The 25,939-nt window shown below is 27.6% G+C and overlaps 2 protein-coding genes across 3 annotated transcripts in view; both read right to left on the bottom strand.

Annotated features, from left to right (window-relative positions):
* LOC100209373 (voltage-gated purine nucleotide uniporter SLC17A9) overlaps positions 1-15,077 on the bottom strand; it is a 31,490-nt gene extending 16,413 nt beyond the window's left edge. The window contains exon 1 of one of the 2 annotated variants that reach the window (XM_065812832.1): positions 14,921-15,077. The gene's annotated coding sequence lies outside the window, so the exon portion shown is untranslated. Of the gene's footprint in view, positions 1-7,742; positions 7,857-14,920 lie in introns of those variants that run through there. The other variant, XM_065812833.1, reaches the window with a different exon arrangement.
* An 8,171-nt stretch (positions 15,078-23,248) lies between these two features.
* Positions 23,249-24,934, bottom strand: LOC136088633 (uncharacterized). The gene is made up of 2 exons (XM_065812830.1): positions 24,542-24,934; positions 23,249-24,450 (listed from the first exon to the last, which is right to left on the bottom strand). The coding sequence occupies exons 1-2, from the start codon at positions 24,783-24,785 to the stop codon at positions 23,471-23,473; spliced, it is 1,224 nt and encodes a 407-aa protein (XP_065668902.1). The 5' UTR covers positions 24,786-24,934; the 3' UTR covers positions 23,249-23,470.
* Between the last annotated feature and the right edge of the window lie 1,005 nt (positions 24,935-25,939).

The following is a 25,939-nucleotide window of genomic DNA, read 5'->3' as shown; positions in this document are numbered from 1 at the left end:
ATGAGGAGTGATGAGAGTAACTTTGAGCTTATCAATCGCAAATCTAGCATAACAGTCAAAAGAAGGGCTCACGAAAAGTATTACGCCAAGTACATTAGACCGACTGTACAAAATGTAGGAAGCTCGATAGGAATCTGGTCATGCTTCAATTACAAAGGTGTTGGTATGTGCCAAACCTACACCGGAAGAATCAACTCCGGAATATACGTAGAAGTACTGGGAAACAACCTAATTCCATCAATTGACCTGCTTATGCTCAATGATAAACCATGGAAACTTCAACAAGATGGCGCTACTGCACATACTGCATACTATACAAAGGAGTGGTTCAACGATAATCATAATAATATAGCAACGCGGTTGTTGAAGAAGTTGAAGCAAACAAGAAAATTATAATTTTACAATAAAAGCGGTAATTTTTCAAGTAGTATTTGAATGTTGAAGCAAAAGAGCGAATCATAGCGTTGCATTTTTTAGGCCAATAAACCGCCTTGTCTATACCAGGACCAGGTCAGTTATCAAGTATTTGAGTTTTGTATTGGGATTAAAGAAGACGGAATGCTTAATTTAAACCCAACAGAGAACAATTTTTTCCTCAAATTGTTGGTGGAAATGTTGAAACTTCAATTCAATGCGTTGGTGAAATATGCTGAAGGGAGGCTTTTGATTTACGGTTAGGTAAGCGTTGATGTTGATTAAACAAGTATTTGCTTAAATAAGTTGATTAATAAAATAATGACTTTTATCCTGTTTTATAGTTGATTGTGAATGGTTAAATAAGTTGGTTGATAATTTAAAAAAGTTTTTGATAACTTTTTAGATATTTTTATATTTTGGTAGTCCCAAAAGCATGAGGTTGGTAGTTCACAGTCATCTCTGGGCAAGTTTTGCGAGATCGGTTAGGAATTAGGTTCTCTGTGATAAGGCCGTACTTCTTAGGGTACCAAAAAATTTTTTATTAATATTATAAATTTTTTTAATTGTTATTTTTGCGGTTGCCAAGTGTTTGTATGAAGCACCATCAATCAAGCCATTTGCATTCAGTACAGAGAATTAATATATCACAGAAATACGATGTGCTGTATCAGAAATAGATAATTTCTGCGTTCACAAAACCTAAAGTTTTGTGAAATAGGGGCGCAGCTTTCCATTTTTGACCCGGCCACCGTTGGCGCTCTCGAAGGTATATATATATACATATATATATATATATATGTATATATATATACATATATATATATATATATATATATATATATATATATATATATATATATATATATATATATATATATATATATATATATACACACATATATATATATATATATATATATATATATATATATATATATATAGATATAGATATATATATATATATATATATATATATATATATATATATATAGATATATATATATATATATATATATATATATATATATATATATATATATATATATATATATTTACATAATACATGTAAATATATATATATATATTTACATATATATATATAAAAGGATCCATACTCTAAATATAGAAAAAACTAAATGGACACTATTTTATCCACCTTCAAAAAACAGAAACTGCCTCATATCATGCCAGACCTTTTAATTGATAATATAATAATAAAAAGAGAAAAAGTTACTAAGTTTCTCAGAGTATATACTGATGAAAATCTATCTTGGAGAAATCATTTTGATAATACCTACGATCAAATTGCTAAATACATAAGTAAACACCAGATAAAATTGCTAAATACATAAGTAATCATATAAACTACGCTAATGTTTTATTGGGAAGCACTCATAGAACAAATCTCTTTACCTTCATCAGAAATACGCAGCTCGCGCAATATTTTTTTAAAAACCGGTTTTTTCATACGAAACAACTTTTTAAAGAAATGAACATTGTAAATGTATATCATTTAAATGTCTTTAATATTTTATGTTTCATGTTTAAATGTAGAGAAAATTTGTCGTCAAATGTATTACAAAATCTTTATTGTATGAAACTTAAAAACAAATATAATCTTCGAATTAATAACAACCTTATTGCCCCTTTTTGCCCAAAAAGCAAAGACCAGTTTTTTGTTTCTTACCGAGGTCCTTATCTCTGGAACAAAATAATCTTACCAAATTTTGATTTTTCTACTCAACGATGGTTTCAGAATTTTATATTTTGGTCCCAAAAGTCCAAATCTGTATTTGAAATTAAGTCAGAACCAGCGCTCATTGTTGGTAGAAACATAGTTAAATTGATTATTCATAAAAGTTAAAACAGACGCCGAAACTGAAACGCATTTACAAGAAAACCACATAAAAATGTGAGAATATGGCTCATGATTGGAATTAGGTAACTTGATAGCATGAAATTTAACAGATTGTAACAATTTTTATTTTCAATGTATAAAATGTTTTTTGGTTTCAATAAAAAGTTTTTTTGGCAATCTTTTTGAATAAAAAGATGATTCTGATTGATTGGATAGATATTAGCCTGATCTAAGAAAAAACAACAGTATTTTTTAACAAAATATTTTTGAGGATTGAATACTTACTCAAAGTTAACTTGAAATTCCACTTAAAAGTAATCTATTTTAAATTAGCATCAAGTTTTAACAGAGCTTTTGCACACACAAAAAAGTTGTCAAAAAATGTCTTCGTAAATTAACGTTAATCTTTTTCTATTAAAATAACATAACCTTTAAAATTGTATGCCATTCTTCATTTTGATTGGAAACTTTCCTCTTATCAAGAAGAGGTTTTTCCTTATTAAGACTCCTTGTCCTATTGACTCCTTGAACATTTTTCACATTAAAATTGCAGAAAAGGTTGACTTCGAAGACAACAAAGGTATGAGATTTGTCTATTACAATTTACAGTTGTAAAATAATGAATATTTTACGCAGACTTTGTAATTTGTAAAAACAATTGTTTTTACAAGTTACAAAGCCCCCCACCTCCCTCCCCATCATCAATAGACAATATTATGAAATAAATCAAAGGTATAAAGCAACAATACAAAATAAACAGACAAAATCCTTTAAGAAAATAACAAAATAGTTTTTATTTACCAAGGTAACCAAAAAAAATCATGTGTGATTTTATTTCATAAGTGTTTTAAAAGCAAAGTTTTTCCGTGCCAAAAAATCTCGCATTCTATACATTCAAAGATTGAAAAAATATTTTTCATTAAAAATATTCAAAATATACCAGATGTACCGGTATAAAGTCAGCGTCTTTTTTATTAGTTTTAAACGGGAAAGTAAAAATATTTATTTAAAGTATTGACCATTGTTTTATACATGATTTTAACACCTTTCTGGCAGTTTGTGGATACCACATCAATAGAAATATTCATCTTTTGAAGCAAACCAATCAGACAACCAATTTTTGACTTCTTTGTAGGAATTGAAGTGCTTCTCAGCTAACGCATTTACCTTCAATAAAAAAAGATGGTAGTCGGAAAGGGGCCAAGTCTGTTGAATACGGTGGGTAGGTTAGGAGCTAGTAAGTGATTGAGACCACGACCCCAGCCCCGGATAAAAATGTTTTTACAAACCCGGCCCCTGCTAAAACTATAAAGTTTAGCAGAGGTTGACATCCGGGGCTAGGAAAAAATTTCTAATACTTTATATATTATAAATTTCTTCTACTATTTATTAAATATTGACATACATATTAAGGGTATAACAGTTTTGCAACCCTGTATCCCCAAACTCAATTTAATGAAGTTTTCATGCAAAAATCAAAAAAATATTGGACATTTGAAGTATATCTCATAAAAGTTCACCTCCCATTTAAAAAAAAAAGATTTATGGAGTATAAGAAATGTAATTTTGCGACACATGATTCAGTACTTTACGGAAAACCAATAAAACATGAATAATTGAAATAATTTTAGAGTGTATTTGACAATAAGTATTTAATGTTAAGTTTTTTCTATGTTATGACATAAAGGCACTAGACCTTGCAAACTTTTACGCCACGTTATGCACATATATTTAACCGTTGGAATTGGTGTTGGCTTACTTGAGGTTCCATTTTCTTTATGTGCTTTCCATCAAAGTGTAAAGACCGCATTTCCTTTTTTAAGTTCTCCAACTTTTCTCGTTCTTTCACGACACCTTTGTAAACACCACTTTGAGTTGAAGTAGAAATAGAAATTCCACCTTTTAATAGAGTTTTGCATGTGACTTTATGAGCTTTTTTGGTACTAATTTTCGCAGATATTAGATCATCATTATCATCATGATCATGATGGTGATGATGATCATGATCATGATGGTGATGATGATAATAATGATGATGATTATGATGATTATTTTGATCATAATGATGTTTATATATAAGTATACATGAATATACATAGAAAATTTAATATAAATTTTGAATAAGAAATATATACTTTAAGATATATCAATGATTTTGCAGCCCCGGTTACAAAGCCGACCCCGGCTATTTTTTATCAAGCCTGACCTCGGTCACGACTCCGGTCAAATATTAACCCCGGTTACTTACAAGTAGCATCTCTCAGTCAAGTGCATTGATTGTATCCTAAACCAGTTTTGCTTTGTGTGCAGGTGCACTGACGTATAACAAAATTACTTTGCCTTGTTTTCTGCCGTGTCATTCTGGTCTTTTATCGATCAATTCATGGTTCAAATTGATCAATTTTTTCTGTAGCGATTAATATTAACAGTTTCACCAAGTTTAAAAGCTCATAGTGCACCACATCTTTTTGATCCCACCAAACACAGATTTTCTTTTGTGTTATTAAAACAAAATTTCACATGTGTTTTTTAATTTTTCCATTTGTCTATCATTATATGCGACACCCATTTTCTAACTTTTTCAATCTTTTCCATAGCTTTTAAACGGCCAGAAATTATTTATTTTACAACATTTAACATTGCTGCCATTTACTTTTGACTCAAAGCGTCTTCTTCATTCATTATTGCTTACAATTTGGCGTTTGCAAACTTTTTTGGTGGTCTTCCGTGTACTTCATTTGTCACATATTTCTAGCATGATCACTATATGCCTCAAAAAGCATTAGATGCGACTTTGCAGCACTTTTCTTCAAATGAAAATTAAAAATTATTGCTTTCAGCAAATCATCTTTTTCTGTTAAAATAGCTAAACATTTTTAACACGATAAGAAAATAAGTTTTTTATTCAATGACTTTATACATATTAAATCCACGCCCCTGGTAGTACAGCGCTCAACTTGTTTCTCCGCGCAGCGGCCTTGTTCGTCGAGGTTCGTGTTTCGGAGTTATAGAGTTGAGAGAGGATTATAACCACTATTAAGTAGCCTCCTCATCTGTAGTGGCCTTCTTGGCCTTGAGGAGGTGAATGACAAAAAAAATAAATATGTTTGACAGATGTTACATTAACCAAACAAAACAAAAATTAAGGCTCGTTCACAACAAATGTTCTCTATCGATTCATTTATATCTAAACACTCACTTCATACCGGTACACCTGATATGTTCCTATAATCATGCCTAAAGGAATTCAAGGAATTGAATTAAAGGCTTTTCAACCAATATGAAAATTCAACATCGCATCATTCACTCTAACTTTTAGTTGACTAAAAGATATATAATTTGCTTTACCTATACTTTACCGATCAAAACAAACGACGTACTTTACCAGATTGTGTTAATTAAAATATTGTTAGCATTTTTTTTTTACCTTACCAAAGTAAGCACTTTTCTAAATGTTTTACAGAAATAAGTTCCTTAAAGGTTAGTTTGATTTTATAAAAAAATAAAGTCCATGTTTAAAAGGGCTTGTACCATTGGTTATATCTTAGTGTAGTCATATGCATATTTATGTAAGTTTCCTGACTAAGAAAAATATAATAGGTCACTTTTTAGTTGTTTGTCTAAAGCCTTTACACTATCAATAGATATTACCACTATGGGATGAAAAACTTCTCCGATGCCACTAACCATTATATAAAACACTAGTATTAACAATGAATGTGTTCGAATTGTGTCTAATTTTAGTTACAATATCCCACATAGTTATAATACTACATTTTTTATGGCTTATTAACAAGCAATGGTCATTATTAAAAAGTCAAAAGTGTTTCGAGACATTAGTAGAGAAATATTCATAAGTGAAGTGAGAAGAAAGAACTTTTGAAGTCCTTGACCAAGACCCAATGACCAGATAGTGTAAATAATTCAGTTATTTATATCATAAAAATCCCTACCACTTTTTCTACCAAACATTTTAAAACGTTTTCACTTTTTCAATAATTCAAACAAAAAGTGATATTGTAAAGTGATATTGTAAAGTGATATTGTAAAGTGATATTGTTAAGTGATATTGTAAAGTGATATTATAGCCACCAAAACATGTGATGTTTTGAAGTCTTGAAAAAATTTAAAACGCATTTGAAACCATACACCAAATTAAAACCCAGGATTTGATGACAGTAACGCAAATTTCGTAAAGGTTTTTACAATATTTTTGAATCTCCGTTTCTGCATATTTACAATCTGTCTCTCAAACATGAGATTTTTTTTTGACCAGTTAAGTTAGCAAAATTTGTTTCTATATTTAAAAGCAGATATGATTTCATTGCTTCTAAAACCAATTTCTGTTTTATCATGTTTTTCAAAAATATTAAAACGCCTTTTTTTTACAAATTATCAATACGCCCTTTTTTACAAAATTATTCAAATCAGACAGCCTTCTCTTAAAATTTCAAATCAGAAAACCTTCTCTTAAAACTTAAAATCAGACAACCTATTCTTAAAACTTTCTGTTCTAATTATTATTGTTATTAAACTTGAAAAAAATCCATTAAATTTTTATGTAAATTTCTTATTTCACATATGAGTAGAAAATAAAATAGTAGAAATCTAAACTTTTTGGCATTACGTAAGAAACTATGCACCTCCTGAACACAAGTTTTTAAAAAAAATTAGTTTCTCATTCACAGCTAGATCAGTTACTGTAACATAATCTAGGCGAGTCAATCTAAGATAAATGTAATCTACAGAAACTAAAACAACTAAGCCGCCCAATTTTAAAATACTAATAAATACACGAGTGCCAGACCTCTACTAAGTGAACTTGGCTCGATGTCTACAAAATAAATATTTTTACCATTCTAATTTTTTTGTTAAAGAGTGTTATGCTATCATACATTTTACATTTATGTACACTTTAACTTTTTGGTTATAACCAATTTATTTCTTTAATATAAAAATACAAAATTAAGTACTCAACTTTGTTATATCAACTCAACATTATTATAACAAATGTATTGTATAATCGTACTTTTTTGTTGTTTTATAGTATGTGTTGCCTATAATATTATATTGACGCAATATATAGGTATATCATAGAAAAATTTGAATCTACGGGGCTGGGTGATCTTCTGCAGCTCCGGTCAAAATTTATTTTTATGTTGAAACTTTATTCTATCTTTATGTTGTAAAAACATTTTAAAGCTTATTTTGAATGACGAAATAAATAAAGTAAGCAGCAACAACAACAACAAAAATCTTTGGCCGAAAACTTTAGGGTACTGCTAGTAAATAGATTTATAGTGTCCATATCTCTTTAAGTATTTTTTATTAGCAAATATTTGAAATTAGTTTACAAATAAAAATAAAGCTAGTTAAAAACAAGGTTATTTACTTGCCTGATATAAATGACATGTATATATAAACCGGAATAAAATTCAAACATCAAATATTCAACGTAAAGTTATACCGTTTTAATAATACCGTAGTAATTTTTTCCTGGTAATGTTACACTGATAACTTTTATTGTTTATCATATGTATAGAATTAAAGTACATAATAACGAATATCTGTGTGTTTACATGATGAAATTTACTTAACATACACTTTATTTGTTATTCTTTTATTAAGATATAATGCAAACTAATAATAATATGTGTAAATATTTATTTAAAATAAAAGGAAAGTAAATAATATTTTATAAGGCATATAAAAGTTCTTTGATTTGTTTAGCGTTTCACAGTGTTCAAAATCGACATAAAAAAGGGTTTTTAATAATTTTTAAACTGAAAATTATACCTTTTTAAGCAAGAGCTTACTTTAAATATATATAAATAATCACCAAAATTTTTTATGCATGAAAATAAAAAACTATAAATTTTTAATGTGAAAAAATATTTTATTTTATGAAAAAATGTAATTTTTTTTCTGTTATTCGTTCTCTCTCCAAATGATCGAAATTGATTTCTAAGTAATTAATACAAAATGTCTACTTTTGTCTAATAAAGCCGCCACATTTATAAGTTCGTATTTAATCAGTGGTGAGTGAAAACTACCTAATAAGTTTTGCCATGTATGTGGATATTATATTAGCAAAAAGCAGGTATTACAAAAGATTGTGAAAGGTACCATTCCATGGATAGCGTGCGCAAAATATTTTGGAATGTCCATGGAAGATTAGGACAAACCTTGTGCCCCTCATTTGACACGTGAAACTTGCCGAAATACTCTAGCAGGATGGTTGCAAAGTAGAAGTAAAGCAATGCTTTTTACCGTTTCCAGAGAGAGAGCTAAAGAACTATCACGATGATTGCTATTTTTGTATAATTTATATTAAAAAGTACAGAAAAGCTAAAGGGAGACAACCTCTTCATTATTCAGACATACCATCATCTGCAAGCACTACTACCACCACAAAATGCAAGTATACTTCTCATCATACTCTCTAAAAGTCTTACATTTAATATATTTAAACATAAAGTATTTACTATGCATTTGTTTTTAAATGAAGTTTTGAACGTTACTGTTGTTTATGTTACTGTTGAAGTTGCTATATGTTGTTTTTTCATTTTTATAAGAAGGAAGATGAAATGAATATTTCATCTCGAGCCAGCGAGTAACAGTAGCGAAGACATGGAGGAAGCCTTTGTACCAATAAAAACTTTTAAGCCTTACTTTCCAAATTAGAGTGAGCTAGATGGTTTATTCAAAAAGAAACTTGATGTACATTTCGTGAACTAGCTCGTGGATTTCTAGGAAATTGCAAGGACTTTAATTACAAACAACTGGATGCAAAGTTTCTTGAAAATATCAAGAAACTAGGTTGTCCTATGTCCATAAAGGTTCATATATTGCATTCACACCTAGATTTCTTCCCCAAAATCATGGGTGGTGTCAGCGAGCAGTATGGTGAGATATTTCATCAGGACATTGCAAAGATAGAAAGTAGATATTTAGGACGAGGGGAGACTGCTATAATGAGAGGTTATACATAGTCTCTAATAAGAAAAGATGAAAGTATGCACTTCTAATCTAAAGCACTTCTAATCTAAAGGAAAGCGTTATAGTAAAGAACTATATTATTTTTAAGTGTCATCTACTAAAATGCTATTAAATCAACTTTTACATCATTTTTAAGATTAATTATTTTTATATATGTTGAAGGAGTGATTAAAAAATCAAAATACCAAATAACTTACTTATTTTCAGTTGTGTGCCACCTTAATAGTCGATGTATGTACTTTTCGTTCTCTATAAAAGTTGCTTACGGGAACATTCTTTTTACAAAAAAACAATGCTTACGGAGACAAAAAATTAATGGGTACACGAAAATGTCCCCGTATATGCTAATGTCTCCGTAAGTGTTCGTTTTTTTGTTAAATCTGTCCTCGTAAGTGATACTATAGGTGTGTATATATATATATATATATATATATATATATATATATATATATATATATATATATATATATATATATATATATATATATATATATATATATATATATATATATGTATATATATATATATATATATATATGTATATATCTATATATATATATATATATATATATATATATATATATATATATATATATATATATATATATATGTATAAAGTATTGTATGCTATCTAATTATTTTTGCGATATTAGTAAAGGTTGATGCAACGTATCCCTACAACATTTTAAAGTTACTTTACGTATTGTAACGTAAACGAGATTCGTTACGTTACGTGCAAAATGTCCGATATTGTTACGTAATCGAGACATAACATTTTACGTAACAATACGTAACACTGTAACGTAACGTTACGTGCAAAATGTTACGTAACAACATGTAACATTTTGACCTAATGATACGTAACATTGTAACCTATGGTATCCTTCTAACTTATTGTTTTTTCATGTATAAATATACATAGAGAGAGCTATATAGAGAGAGAAAATGAGAGAAATGTAAAAAAAGCCATGTAATTCAATTGATTGAAGGTACCAAGAAAATATGAAATTAAAAATAAATACAAACTATCATTGATAACATCAAAACGAATGTGATTTTTGAATTCAGTGGCTAAAAATACATAAATTAAAATTAAAAAATCTAAATGGGGAAGACCTTTGTTACATTGGTGATCAAAGTTCATATTTGATTATAAGTAATGTTTATTTAAGAAAAGAAAAATCTAAGTAGAATCTAAAGATGAATAAAAAACGTAACGCCTAATACTGCTTCCTGTATTTATTTCAAGTTTTCTTTGATAGTTTAATTACTACGTAATCCATAGATTGTTTTTTCTTCTAACCTAAGTTGTTAACTTGCACTTTTGGTTATAATTTTTAAACACTCAGAGATTTTTGTATGAAATTTAAAATTTATCAATGAATATAAATTTAGTTAAAAATAGTAAAAAAAAATACTTTATCAATTTATTGCTTTTACGTTTGAAGCAGGTGTAGTTAAAAGTTTTAGACATTTTTTTAGTAAAGCATTTTGACATTAGGATAAACATATAAATGTTTGGAATTTGCTCCATGTTAAGAAGTTAGCTATTTAAAACATCAAAAAATGCTGGATCCGCCTCTTTTGATTCTAAGTCTATTTTAAATCCTGGATTTAAAATAGACTTAGAATCAAAAACTTTTTTGACTACTGGGAATGTCTGATTATATTATTTACTGTGTTGCGCAACAAATAGTTCATTTGCATTATCTGCTTCCTGTGACTCTAACACAAGATTCCAACCATCAGAAGTTAATAATATATTCCAAAATTGTACTGAGAGGAGTTATTTTATAATGGTTCGTTTTTATTTTGAGCGTTAAATAGTTCTGAATATTCTTTATCTTTGAAAGTTCTTGGTTTAAAGGAATTATAGTTTAATACTTTTTGTATCAAAAATAATGGAGAATGATCACTTGAGTGCTTTTATTAAAAAAATGGAGTTATTTTGTGATTTAACATATTTTTCTATATTTTTCACTGCAATGCTTTCGATTACAAATACTGAACAAAATGTTTTTACACACACTCTAAACCTATCGTCCAATCAGCCTTCTCTTTATTCTTCTATCGTCCAATCAGTCTTCTTTCTATTATTAGTAAGTTTTATGCATAAAATATTGCATATAACTGTTGTAATATTTTAATTTTTATTTTCTCTCTATTATTAGCAAGGTCTTTAAGTCTTTAGTTTACATTTTTTTAAATATCTCATCTTGAGTTGTTCATCAGAGAGTAAGTTTGTTTGCAGACCATTATAATTTTTGCTACTTTCAGTGGTGATTTTTGGAAAACCTGTTTAATGGTATTCAAAGCATCCAAAGCCTGTTTTGATAAAAAAAATCAAATGAACTGCTGCAAATCTCCAAGTCCTTGTAATAAAGTTAAGGAAATTTGTAATTTTTATTTTTATGTACTTTTTCCTTCACTTATTTTTTTGTAAAACTTATTTTAAATAAATAAAATAATGCTTAAGCAACTTCATCAGTTTTATTCCATCTATTGACGACACTGATCTAAACCGTTATATATGAAAAAGAGTTGTTGTTACGTTTAGTAACATTTTCTTCTGCATTATCAAATACAATCTTCTTACGTTTTTCCATACCACTTTAAGTACATCTATTACAAGAGTAATACCTAGTATGCTAAATGATTTGTTTTCAAAGTGCTTTTGCATCACAAACAAAGTAAGACACTGATAAGCCATATTGTATTATTTCACTGATTGCTCATTTTGTTTGTCGTTTATATTAACTACTACTATGTTTTGCTACAAATTCAGAAACAAGTTTTTATAAATACCAAATAAACTTACTATAAACTACTATATTAAGTTTACATAAATACCAATCAAAGGATATTTAAATGTGAAAATAGATGATCAGCTTATATGAAAATCTAGCTCATAACAACTTTGGCCAATTTAAATTCATTTTGAAAGTTTTAACAGTTTATGGTAAGTTTATTTGTATTTATAAAAACTTGTTTCTGAATTTGTAGCAAAACATAGTAGTAGTTAATATAAACGACAAACAAAATGAGCAATCAGTGAAATAATACAATATGGCTTATCAGCGTCTTACTTTTCTCAGAGAAGTGGGTGATATATTTTCTTATTATCTAAAACATAAGCAATCATTTAGAGTCAAATTGCCACTTGACAATGAGTAATTATTGATATTAGGACGTGAATCCTTGCAATAAGCAATTTTTGAATTTTATAATGATGCTTTTTATACTTATCCTAATTAGATAATGGCTTTAAATTAGTCTGCAATAATGAGCATTTAATGAGCTAATAATATAAGTACTAAAAATTACAAAAGTATTTTTTAAATGTCTTAATTTAATTTACCAAATCTTCATAACTAATTAAACTATTACCCCCTCAACACAGTTTTATTTACAAAAATTAATCAGGAAACAAAAGCATTGTACATAATATTTTTTATAAACTGTGGGCCTATTTTGTCATTTTGTGCCGAAATCGCCCTGAAATATGCTTGGACCAAAACCTTTTTAAAAAATTTATAACAAACCTCAGGAAGAAGATTTTTGAAAAACGGATTTATGAAAAACTAGCAGTAAAAGTTAAGGGGCTTGGTGATAAGACAGAACTTGTCTTCTTCTTGCCCCAGCCATGTATTTATATATTTGCATTGCATAAACTTGTAAACTTTTCTTATCGGCGAAATACATAATAATAATAATAATAATAATAATAATAATAATAATAATAATAATAATAATAATAATAATAATAATAATAACAATAATAATAATAATAATAATAAAGAGACACGGTAATTTCAATTAATAATATTAAATAGTAACCCTACCCGTGTTGATTGTAGTGCGCATGCTATATTTTATGATTGTAGTGCGCATGTTATATTCTATTTATTATTGTTATTTCTGATTCAAATTCTTAGGAGTCAATTACATCAAAATATCTTGATAACATTAATAAAGAGAATGATTTCTTAAATTCCCAATTTTAAAAGATATATATACCCAACAATGCATGAAAAATTTGTTAGCACTTCTGATTAAAAAAAACTCTTTACGGTATTAGGTGCAAAGAATAAAATTGATATTGCCATTGTTGCCAATGAGGCATATGTATACTTTAGAATAAAAAATAACATCAAAAAGATATTAAGTTTACATAAATATCAATCAAAGGATATACATTTAAATGTGAAAATAGATTTTTGTCTAAGCACAATATTTCAGGGTGATTTCGGCACAAAATGACAGCCTATATGAAAATGTAGCTTATATTAATCTTGGCCAACTTAAATTCATTTTGAAAGTTTTAACAGTTTATAGTAAGTTTATTTGGTATTTATAAAAACTTGTTTCTGAATTTGTAGCAAAACATAGCAGTAGTTAACATAAACGACAAACAATACGAGCAATCAGTGAAATAATACAATTTGGCTTATCAGAGTCTTACTTTGTTTGTGATGCAAAAGCACTTTGAAAACGAATCATTTAGCATACTAGGTATTACTCTTGTAATAGATGTACTTAAAATGGTATGGAAAAAAAGGTAAGAAGATTGTATTTGATGATGCAGAATAAATAAAATTGTATAATTATACTAACCTTCAATTGACTATTCAAGTCATTAAAATGGTTATAAAACGTTAACAGTGGACAAAATATTTTAAGATCAACGCTGAAAAATAAGATGAATGGAAGTCGAAGTTCCTGTTGGGACAAAATAAGTATTTACAAAGCACTGGTAAACAGTTTTACGTTTCAGATTGAGGATTTCAAATACGATACGATGTTAAATCATATTTGACATCGTATGATAGGTTTCTGGCTTTCAAGTGTAAACATACTCTATTGACTCTATGTGCTCAATCCTTCTTCAAAAAGACTGTCTACATCACATGTGGAAGCTATTAATAAGAAACAAGTTGATAATTTTTTTAAAGATAGCAAAAAGCTTACTCTTAATCTTGATAAAAATGGTTTTATGAAACTGGTCGACAGTACCATATATTTCCACAAAACTAAAAATAGATTATTTTATATTATTTAGTTATTGGTAAGGTAACAGCTCATCACATTCGAAAAATAACATTAAAGCAGCCCTGAGTTATCTTCGGTCTACCTTATAAGTAAATACTCAATAAACAAAAGAGTACAAATAGTAAATTGGTCAGAAATTTAAATCAATGAACTATGTGTTTTAAGACTAAATACAATAACACGTCCATTTAAAATTAACTTTTAAACAGGGTTGCCACCAAATTATTTTAACAATTTCTGTTATTCACTTAAGTGTTGTATATAACAATGTAATAATTTAAGTAAAAAGTTTAAGATAATAAATTATGTAGTTAAATACCAAAATAATCAGCTGATTATAAATTTATATTAAGCTGGTTATTTAAGCATTTAACTAGATAATTTATTATCTTAAACTTTTTACTTAAATTATTGCATTGTTATATACAACAATATTATAATGAAACTTTAATATTGCATATAATATTGCATAAAACTGTTGTAATATAGTAATTTTGTATACAACATTACATTTATAAAAATATTTCTGATGAAATATAGTGAAATCGCCGTATGAAATAAAAATATTTCAGTGGCATCATAAAATTAAACTGTTACCTTATATTTTTTCTTTTTCTGGGTCTATTCATGTATCATTCACGTATTCATGTATCATTCATGTATTCAGGTATCATTCATGAATCCGTTTTTTTGATTTTATTTTAAGGATTATAATAAAATAAAAAAAACGAAGATTAACAAATTTTATAAAAATGATCAACAAAAATGGTAAAAATCATGCAAGATATCACTTTGATCAAATATAAATTTATCTTTAATAAAAACATAAATTGGCATTTAAACATGGCATTTAATATAACATAAATATTTCTAGTCGTATATAATTATATCTAATCAAATAAAATTTGTCAGTTGATTGATAATATGTATTTGATTTTCCTTTGATATTAAAGTTATACCAAGAAAGATATTATCAACAAGAATAAATATTTCATGTAGCTTCACTAATTAGCAGAATGTAGGAGAAAAAAAAATTACAAATATTCAAAACACATTTTAGATTGATATTATCTCTCTAGGATAGCATGTATTTACGCTCGTATATGTAAGAATAACGTATACTTTAATATGTAATATGTATGTATGACGTCGGTGATATGGGCAAAAAATTTTAATAAAAAAAAACTAAAAAAAAAATTTTTTTGTTTTAAAAGTTGGTATTTTTATTTGAGAACTTATCTAATAAAAATACTAAATGTTTTAGAAAAAAAAAGGTATTTTAAAAAAAATAGTATTTTTAAAATAGTTACTATAATCGTTAATTTGTTTAACGAATATTCGTTAATCAAATACAATTTTAACGAGCTCAACGAACAAATATTTAGTGAACAAATAATATTTGTTATTTATTTAAATAGAATTCGTTCAAGGAAAATTAAAATGAACAAAAATTAAAGAACTTTTTTATCGTAGATAAAAAGATTTTTTCAAGAAAAATTACAATTAGCTAAACCAGCTAAATATTTTATTAAACTTTTCCACGCATTTTTCCCCGTCGCCCTTTTCTTCGATTTCTTTAATTTTTATTTTGTTTCCAAAATATTTAGTTATTCTGTGAAATTTCTAAAATATATTCGAAATTCCACTGAATTTATAAAATTACATGGTATTTAAATACTAAATGTTGGTGCTGATATACCATATATTCAAAAAAGCATTTTTATTTAACCCCATTTACGTCATGAAGTAACGCAACAACACTAGTCGCAAAAACACTAGTCTGGATTTAACAATGTATGAAGTGTTTTTCCAAGCCGCGTTTGAAAAAAGTCACAAAATTCAAAAAGTAACAAAATTTAGAAAACTGATATAAATATTGATCCTTAAGAACTTTGAGGCAAAAAATTCAGTGGAAATATTAGTTTTGTAAAAAAAAAATCTTTAATCTTATTACATTACGTTAAACTTTTTTAATATAACGCGTTAACTTTTATGCCAAAGAGTGATAGCTCAGTTAAGCCAATTTGACGCATCTCTGCCGTCAGATTAGCTTCTCTGATTGTAACTTTCTGACGCATTTTATATAACAATAACATTTCATATAACAATAACATTTAAACAAGGGGTTTTTAAAGTTCAAAGGTGTTCGTAATAAAAATATCAAAACTTTTGATATTTTTATTATGAATCCACGAATAAATTGATCTTATTGAAAAGAGTGATTTATTTAAATCAAAAACATGAGTACGTGACGCACGTTTCTGAACCAGGAAAAAGACGAAAACAGAAAAATCTTTACATCAGTTTATAAAATGGTAACAATGGTAAACAATCGGTTATCTCTTGTAAACATTTTTAAAAATTTGTAAAGCTCTAAGTCTATCAACTATAGAACTAAAGTAGTATTTGATAACTTTAGCTTAAATCAAGATCTCAAAGATCAATGATTTCATTTTTAGTGAGATTTTAAAGCAAATAAAAGACAAATTAAAGCCAAACGAATTAATTTTAATTGAATATATGGTAAGGGTTTGGTAAAAGTTCGCGCCAAACATTTCGTTCAACATTTCAAATTGAAAGCACAACAGTGAAAGATAGCAAAATAAATTAAATACAAATCAAAACACTATTCAAGAAGCGGTTTTTATAATCGTCGGTATTTGCTGTCAAAATTAAATATTACTAAACACGTAAGACTTTTTCTTACAAGAATGCTATTAGGGCTGCCGATTTGAACTTTTTTTAAAAGGTTCGAACTCAAACACTATAGAACTATTTAGGAAAAATGTTCGAACTTTTTTTAATAGTTTTTATTTATTTAAAATTGAAAATAAAAGGGTGCAAGTAAAACACAAAACTGTTAATTTATTTATACAGACTTTTATTTGTTTATAAAAAGTAAATGCAAGGTATCATCCTGCAACCAGTTTCTATTTTTTTCTATGCGGAAACAATCCAAGGCTAGAGAGCCCTTTCACGAGATCATACCATTTGAAAATCATATATTTTAATAGAACATTTTTGGTTCTTTCGCTTGAGTCAATGCTTAGTTATAATTTCTAATATCGTTTCCATTTTGGGCTTTTTTATTAATATCGAGTCTATCTCTCTAAGCTGGAATAATATTTGAATAAGATTAATTTGAAAAATTATCTATATTATTTAAAAATACATCAAACTGATTACCTTGATTTAAAACAACTGGGTTTAACAAATATATCATTTTAATGTACTAAATTATTATTTTATTAATTTGATTTTTATTGATCCTATTACATTTGAGAACTTCTATTTTGTGTTTATTTTTAAGTGCCTTGTAATAATGCGTGTTGAGGCACATTTTGCTCGTTGCAGCTTTTGGCAACAAATGAAAATACTCCTAAACTTCAGATTTTCTAGATGTGCTAAAGCTGAGTAGCCATTTTTGTTTGAACTTAAAACTTTTTATAATTTTAATTTCAAGCGTAAATAAACAGTGGTCAAATGTAGAAAAAATACCAGTCACTGTTTAACTACTTTTTAATAGGAAAAAACCGATCCTACCTTAATTGCGAGGGCGCTACAGGTAATGTAATTTTGATTATATTTTTAAAGCTTCCAGACAAACACAAAACAAAAAAAGCAAAAATCTTCAAATATATAATTTTTACTTATATTTCACCTTGTTTTACAAAAATTAATGAAAAGACATTATTTTTAAAATTTTAAAAGATCGAACTATTAGGAGAAAAAAGTTCGAACTTGATGGTTGAAATTTTTGTGTAAAGTTCGAACGTTCGAACTTGAACAATATTTACGTTAGAACGTTCGAACTTTACGAAAAAATCAATGAACATGTTCGAACTAACAGCCCTAAATGCTACAATACGAAAAACTCTTAGAACTAGTGTCTGCTTTATACCTATTTAGGTCGTAAGAAAACCTCGTAGAACTCCCCTATAAAAAAAAATAAAAGAGTTTTTTAAAATTATTTTTTATTAAAATAATTTTCATCATTATCTATACAAATTTGCATCCTTTCAAGCCATTTGTTAAATATTTTTTATAATCTTCTTTGGGTATACTTTAAAGTAGCATCGTTATGCGGTTTTTTGAATTTCGACGTCAGTACCGTTATCAAGATTTTTTTTTATCAAATCGAATAACCAATAATCGGGTGGAACTGAGTCTGGGGAGTATGGCGGGTAGCGAATTATTGTGATTCCATCTTGGTTAAGATAATTTTTGATGGTTTGAGTTATATGGGGTCGAGTGTTTCGTGGAGAAATTTAAAATTTCGAGTGCCTGTTTTAGGTCTTTGCTTATTTATTTTGCATATAAGAGGTTTCAAACAGTTTCTTAAATAATATTGACTTGCAATGGTGTCTCCCTTTTCAACATAATCCAAATGAACAATACCTCTTGTTTTGAAGAAGATCTATTGCATCTTGCAATAGTTCTAAGACTTTCACCTTCAATAACCCAACTAGCGTTAGCCGATTTGTGTCGAACTTAAATAAAACCACAATGCATTCCCTGTAATAATATTCAGTGGACCTCCAATGTCCACTGGGATATGTGGTTGTGGGTGTCCTGAGCAAGGATCATCTTCGAGACTCTCTCTACCATCTTTAAAAAAAGTAACCAACTTGTCAACCGTACTATACTTTGGCGCTTGGTCACCATAAACTAAAACCAACTCATTGGTTATGGATTGTGCTAAAACTCCGAGTACGGGTTTTAATATATGCTCAATATTCAAATTTTTCCATTTTTAAATTTTTCTTATTATTTAATAAAATTTAGTTATTTAATAAAATTTAAATAATATTTTTAATATACATTCAAAGCACTTAAAATGTTCATAATTAAATACAGTTTAAAATGAATTTTGAAAAAGGATCAAAATATCAAAACTGAGTTTTTATATTTTGAAACATTTCAAGAAATCACGATCTTTTTATTGCACAAAAAAGGTTTCATTCTCCTAATGTTCATATTATTAATATTAATAATTCATACATTAACTCTAAAATGAGTTATGTCGCTGTGTACCTTGTACTGTGTCTTTTCTGTTTACAAAATTGACAACAAACTATTATGATATTGACTATCATATATATATATATTGACAACAAACCATTCAAAAATTATTTTACTTAAGAGAAAGCTCAAAGAAAATTTTAAAATGAACTTTTCCCAGGTTAAAATGAACCATCAGTAGAAAGCATACAAAAAATGTTATTCAACTTTGTAGTTATAATATTTTAAAGTCTAAAAACCAAAAAAAAATATGTAAAAAACATATTAAAAAATTCTTAAAAATATTTAATGTAAGTTCTTAAGTAATATTTAATATAAATTTTTAAATAATATTTAATATAAATTCTTAAATAATATTTAATATAAATTCTTAAATGATATTTAATATAAATTCTTAAATAATATTTAACATAAATTCTTAAATAATATTTAATATAAATTCTTAAATAATATTTAATATAAATTGCTACAGAAACAAAAACAAGTTCAATATAAAAGCAAAAAAAACAAATATTTAGAAATTTTTTTTAAGTAGTTTGTTTTAAGTAGGATTCGGACATTTTACCATAATATAAAGTACTCATTATTACGTGCCAGCTATTAAACTAATATTGTTAATTGTTTTATAAAATTCACACAAAAACTAAAATAATTTAAATATATTATCTGTGTATATCCTTTATTTTAAAACTGAGTGGAGATTTATGTGGCAAAAAATGTTTAATAAGAAAAAGTTCAACTTTTTAGACATTAGTATTCAAGACATTCTTTAGAGCTTATTTAGCATAAAAATACATAAAAGTTACTTGTTCACGCTTGTTGTGATGGGATACTATTTTTAATATTTTCAATATTATAGAAAATTCCTCAGATTAACAGTTTTAACTCTAGGCTGAAGCAGATAAAAAGCAGCTAAAAAGCAGAGAGCTTATCGTAGAGTTTAAAACCTGCCCATATATTGCAGAATATAGATAAATCCATATATTACAGGGTTTAAACCTTGCGATATATAGACTGCGGTAGTGCAATTTGATTAACTAAATCGGACCTTAATTAAATGCAGACTATCCACTTGGTAGCGGAGTTGCGAAAGCGCTTTCTTCAAGCAAATATGATAGCGGACTGAAGTTGCTACCAAAAATAAATTTAAGTGCAACAACGCTACCATTCAAATTTAGCATAAATAATAGTATTAGTTATTCTACTTTTCATTTACTGAAAATTAGGTAAAAAAAAACGGAAAAAATGATTTAACTAAAATAGTATGTAATTTGGTTAAAAACTTTGAAACCGAAACTGTTATCCCTAACCCTGACGTGCACTCCATATCAAAAGTCTAAAACTAGCTTAATGCAATAACCGTATTAAGCATATACTTGCGTTGATCTAGGCTTTTCTATTCTAGCATATACTTGCGTTGATTCTAGACTATTCATTGAGGTTTGTCTTAATATAAACTTGAAATTTTAAAAAATACAATAGCAAAACAGCTGAAAGTTTCTTTTAATGAAAAATCATAACAATAAACAGTTCAATGTATTCAATGTTCATTGCATTTAAAACTTCGTCATGCAAAATAATGCTTGCAAAATGATTGCACATTCTTGTTACTTTTTCCGTTCAGTCTTTCAAAACATTTTCGTTTTTAACTGTAAACGGTAGGGGTTCATTTTAGTTATGGTTTTTATTGTTTAGAAATAAAATTCATTTTTATTTAACTCACCATTATGTTGCACTCATTAATTTTTTAAATAAAATCAGAAGGTTACAAACTATTGTTTTCATTTTTAAGCACTAAAATAAAAAATAGTATTAAGGTTATATATATATATATATATATATATATATATATATATATATATATATATATATATATATATATATATATATATATATATATATATATATTTGGTTTTAATAAATAATATTTATTAAAACCAAATATATATATATATATATTTGGTTTTAATAAATATTATTCTGCTAAATATAATATTGATAAAGTTGTAAATAAACTTCACGTTTGATAATGTGCTGAGAGCACTAGTTCGATCTTTCTAAAGCACTGGTTCGATCTTTCTGAAGCATTAGATTCTGTTAATTACATCACTTTACTTTCAAACTTAAATTTTATTGGATTTAAGGTCTGACTTATTAGTGAATCCAAACCTAACATGTTTCTAACATCTTTTTAACTAAAAACAGTATTTTGTCGTGCAAAAGTCTGGAGCTTTTGATATAGCTTGCGGTGTCCCACAACAATCAATCCTCGGACCATTAATATCTGCAATAAGGGTGTTGTATAAATCATAATAACAAAAATATCTACAATAAGGGTGTTGTATAAATCGAGATCTTCTCTTAACTCCAAGTCAAGAAAAATGTAACTTTTATACGGTAATATTGTACAGGCAAAACAAAATTAAAAAATTAAAATGTTTACAAAACCATACATGTAAAGCAATAAGTTATTTAAAATAAATTAGATAATGATACTCATGTGATGAAAACAATGATAGTCTAAGTTATTGCAAAACATATTTCAGATTTTAATATTTATGTATAGGGTCATTCCATGCCAAGTGGTGCAAATTTTAATGAGGTTCCTCATGGACCTCTGAAATTCTGAAATTGACTTAATAAATAAATGCATTGAATTATATAATGTTATTTATTATGAAATATCAATTAAAAAATATCAATGCTTAAAGCCTTTTAATCCCTTTAGATAAAGAACTTTTAAATCCCAATAGATAAAGTCCCCTCCCCTCTGTCCCCTCCCCTCTTTATAATACAATAATTTTTTTAATGAAAAACAAACAAAATGTTTTTAAGAAAATAAACAAAAATAATAAAATTTACAAAAAGTTAAATTTCTCAAATAATAAAATAATCTCATTGATTTCTTTTAAGTCAATACTATAAAATCTTCCACTGTTTGACTGGACTTAAAGAGATTGCACTTTGCATAAAATATGCATTAGAGGTACCCAACAAAGATCATCTCTGCATGGCCACGTAAACTTGTTACATAAAGACTTTTTCATGAATTTCATATTAAGATCTTGATGCTCTTCTGAAATACTAAGAATATTTCCTAAATACCATTGAGCATCGTAAACGCAGGCCACATATTCTCCTGGTGAGTAACTGGAAATTTTATTAATATAAGTTCTGCAAGTAGAAAAATCTACATTAGTGCAAATAATATCAAATGAGACTCTTCTTATTTTTATTGAGGTAAGTGACATTGGGATAAAACTGTGGTGGTTTCGTGTCCCAAGTATTGTCGAACAAGAACGATATCTCTCTTCCAAATTGAAGTTTGTAGTATGTGTTTCTATTGAAACTTTGTCAACAAAAAAAAAAGATATTCCTTTGACGTGTTGAACACACCAGCTGTACATTTTGCTTGGTGTGTCAATAGGATCGTTTAGTGATTGTAGAATGGCTCGTGCAACAAGACGTTTCACTGTTCCACCAACACCATCACAAGGGCTTTTACCATGCGATGTTGCAAAAAAGTGCCACTCTGCAGTCATGTCAAAATCGTGTTTATGGTAGCATAAGTTGATAAGATTTTTGTAATTTTTATATTGTGATGCAGCTCCATCACTAAAATAGATAATGTGTTCAAATGTTTGTAATTGTTTAAGTTTATCAATAACATTACCGATAAAGCAATGAACAGCATCTGTTCCATGTTTCAGATGATCTGATATAACACAATAACTTTGACTATCAAGTTTTCCATCTTTTATAAAATACGCAACAAAGGGGTGCACAGTTGCTTGGCTGTTATTCCAGTGAAAACCTTGCACTGCATCCTGTATTAGAAAACTATAGTTTTCTGCAAAGTCAAGAAGAACCAAAGCTTGATTTTCTTTTAAATTAGTTTTCAAATGTTGGTAGTAGGTGGCTTAACTTTTTGATATAAAATGATGCACTCGTAAACTATCTAACTGTTCATAAACCATTTCAATAAATTCATCTAAAGGTAGAGTTGCTGGTACTAAAGTACATTGGTAATTTGATTTTTGCCATTGATAAAAGTTAACTTCACTAATTTCTTTTTCTGTAAACAAAGTGTCAATGTAGTCTAACAAAACCTTTTTAGCAGGACATTTATCGCAGCATACAATCTCTATTTTCAAAGCTACAAACCATTAATTTTAATAAGATTTTGTAATCAGAAATTCCAGGAATTTTCGGTACAAGGAGCTTTACATTTTGATGGTACTGGCAAACACAAACTGCATGCAGACCAGAAGCACCACCCACAGGAATGCACCACTTGGGCCTTAGCTCACAAAATTTTGAAAATCCAACTTTAAGATAACTATATTTCTTTTTAAACTCAATATGTAGCTCTTTCATATTGACTATTAGAAGGCGCTTTTGGATATGTTGCTTTTTACTATCTACTTTAACTGAAACAAACTCTTTTTTTCCTGGACAAACCCTTGAATATTCATCGCATTCGTAGAAATGAACAACCTCTGTAATTACATCTTCGCTTAGTTTTCTACCCGATTTTGGAGAAGGTTTTGATAGTATTCCACTTTTTTTACTTAATTTTCTGGCTTGTACAACAGATCTTTTTGAAGTAAAAAAAAACTTCTGAGTTTTCTCTATTGACCAACTGTCTGGAGTGAGTGTAAGAAGTGTGATTTTTTCAGAATTTGACAATGTTTTTTCAAATTTTGACTTAATTTGAGTCATAATATTGTCTAAATCTGTGTTTGTTTTTTTCAAACATTTTTTTGAGGGTGATTCAATTCCACAAAGTGCAGCTATTTCTAAACCTAGCACATTGGCAACAGCCTTTTGTGTATGAGCTCTTACGCTATCAATTTTACGCTTTCCATATGCAACTCTATCTTTTTTTGAAACAAGTTTTAGAGGTGAGCATCCAAAACTTGCAATACTTGAATTAAGATCTTCTTTTAATGTATGGTTGTCAACATAAATTTCTTTTTCTTGGAGTTCATTTTCTTTTGTATTATGTTTGCAATTCAGAACTTTTCTGCAACTAGTGCAAATTTTTTGACCAGGTATTAAACCAAAATCTTTGGCATATGAAAGACTGATAACTCTAAGAGAATCTAAAAAACAACGGAAATAATTATTAAATATTTTTTTATTTATTTATTGAGGTATTTTTATTAAATTAAGATATTAAATATTGAAACTTACTTTTCACATTTTTTGCGTGCTTGTTCAACGGATTACAACAATACCTGCGATGTTCATTCTCATACCTCGACAAGTAAACTTTCTCGTGATAGCTACAAATAAAATCTATGGGATTTATTTTGCTTCTCAAAGAAATAAGCTCTTGGTTTAGTTTAGACAGTTCTTGGTAGCGTTTACTTTTATCAGATAGATAGCACTGTTCATTTAATGCTTTACCAATACAGCAAGTAGAAAGCTCAGGCATATTACTTATTATTAATTAGTTCTAAAATACAACAATTTATTTGGTTTTATTAGTACTTTTTAGATTGACATACTAGTAATATAGAATTAAATGAAACAATAACTAAACTTTTAAAAAGTAATAATTTTTTATGGAAAATTTACCTGACTTTCAGAGACTACCTTTTGGGGGTTATAAATAAGCGCCCATTAATTTTTTTGGTTTTTATTAATTAACAGTCTTTAATTGATGCGTATAAAAAATTTTATAAAAAAAAAAAAGTGCCATCTTAGGTAACAGATGCTTTGCATCACAGATCAATTTTACGAAAATCTCGATCTGACTCATTTTGGAGACCTATAACTTTTGAATGCAGCTCTTTAATCAACTGATTTTTAAAAAAATGTTTATCCACCACATGTAGATTAGCAGGCAATTTGATTTGTATTAACTTTGTAATTAGTTTTTAAGATTAAGGTCTTTAAAATCACAAAAAAACTTATTCTTAAAACAAAAAAATCAACTTTAGCCCGCCATTATGGAAAAAGTTAAGATGCCAGCAATAATATTTTTTTCTTTTTTCAAAGTATCCACAGCACAATTGCTATCTTATAATAATTGAAGTATAAAACTAACTTGTTCAAAAGTTATTGGCTGTTAAAAATGATGAAAAAACCCTTTTTTCTTGTAGAGTGAAATTTTATGCAAAATAGCCCACTACTTAAATAGCGTTTTCTCAAGAACCATATTAGATATTGATCTAAAATTTTTAAAACATGCTTTTAACATATATATGAACAAAATCAAAAAATTTCAATAAAATCTGAGATGGTCCATAAGGGACCTCATTAAAATTTGCACCACTTGGCATGGAATGACCCTATAAGTATAAAAAAAAACTTACTACCAGAATTTTTTTTACAATATTATTTTCTAAAATTTTCTTAAAATTATAACCTTCGGTCAAATACCAGTGCTGTTAATCAGACTCAACTAATTGCAAAAAAAACTTTTTCTATGATGATTCAAGCTCCGTTATTATGATGATTCAAGCTCCGTTATTATGATGATTCAAGCTCCGTTATTATGATGATTCAAGCTCCGTTAGCTCCGTTATTATGAAATCAAATATAGTTCCATAATAAAAATATTATAATTGAAAACTTTTAGATATA

This window comes from Hydra vulgaris, chromosome 12 (genome assembly GCF_038396675.1).
Source record: "Hydra vulgaris chromosome 12, alternate assembly HydraT2T_AEP".
In the NCBI taxonomy this organism is placed as follows: Eukaryota; Metazoa; Cnidaria; class Hydrozoa; order Anthoathecata; family Hydridae; genus Hydra; species Hydra vulgaris.
The sequence above is the reverse complement of the archived record's forward strand: the minus strand, read 5'-3'. Positions and strand labels throughout refer to the sequence as shown.

Bases quoted from the DNA above. Each gene is read 5' to 3' on its own strand.
- LOC136088633 (XM_065812830.1), bottom strand. From the start codon at position 24,785: ATGCCTGAGCTTTCTACTTGCTGTATTGGTAAAGCATTAAATGAACAG. The intron at 24,451-24,541 runs GTAAGTTTCAAT...GTTGTTTTTTAG, and splicing joins GCACGCAAAAAATGTGAAAA to ATTCTCTTAGAGTTATCAGT.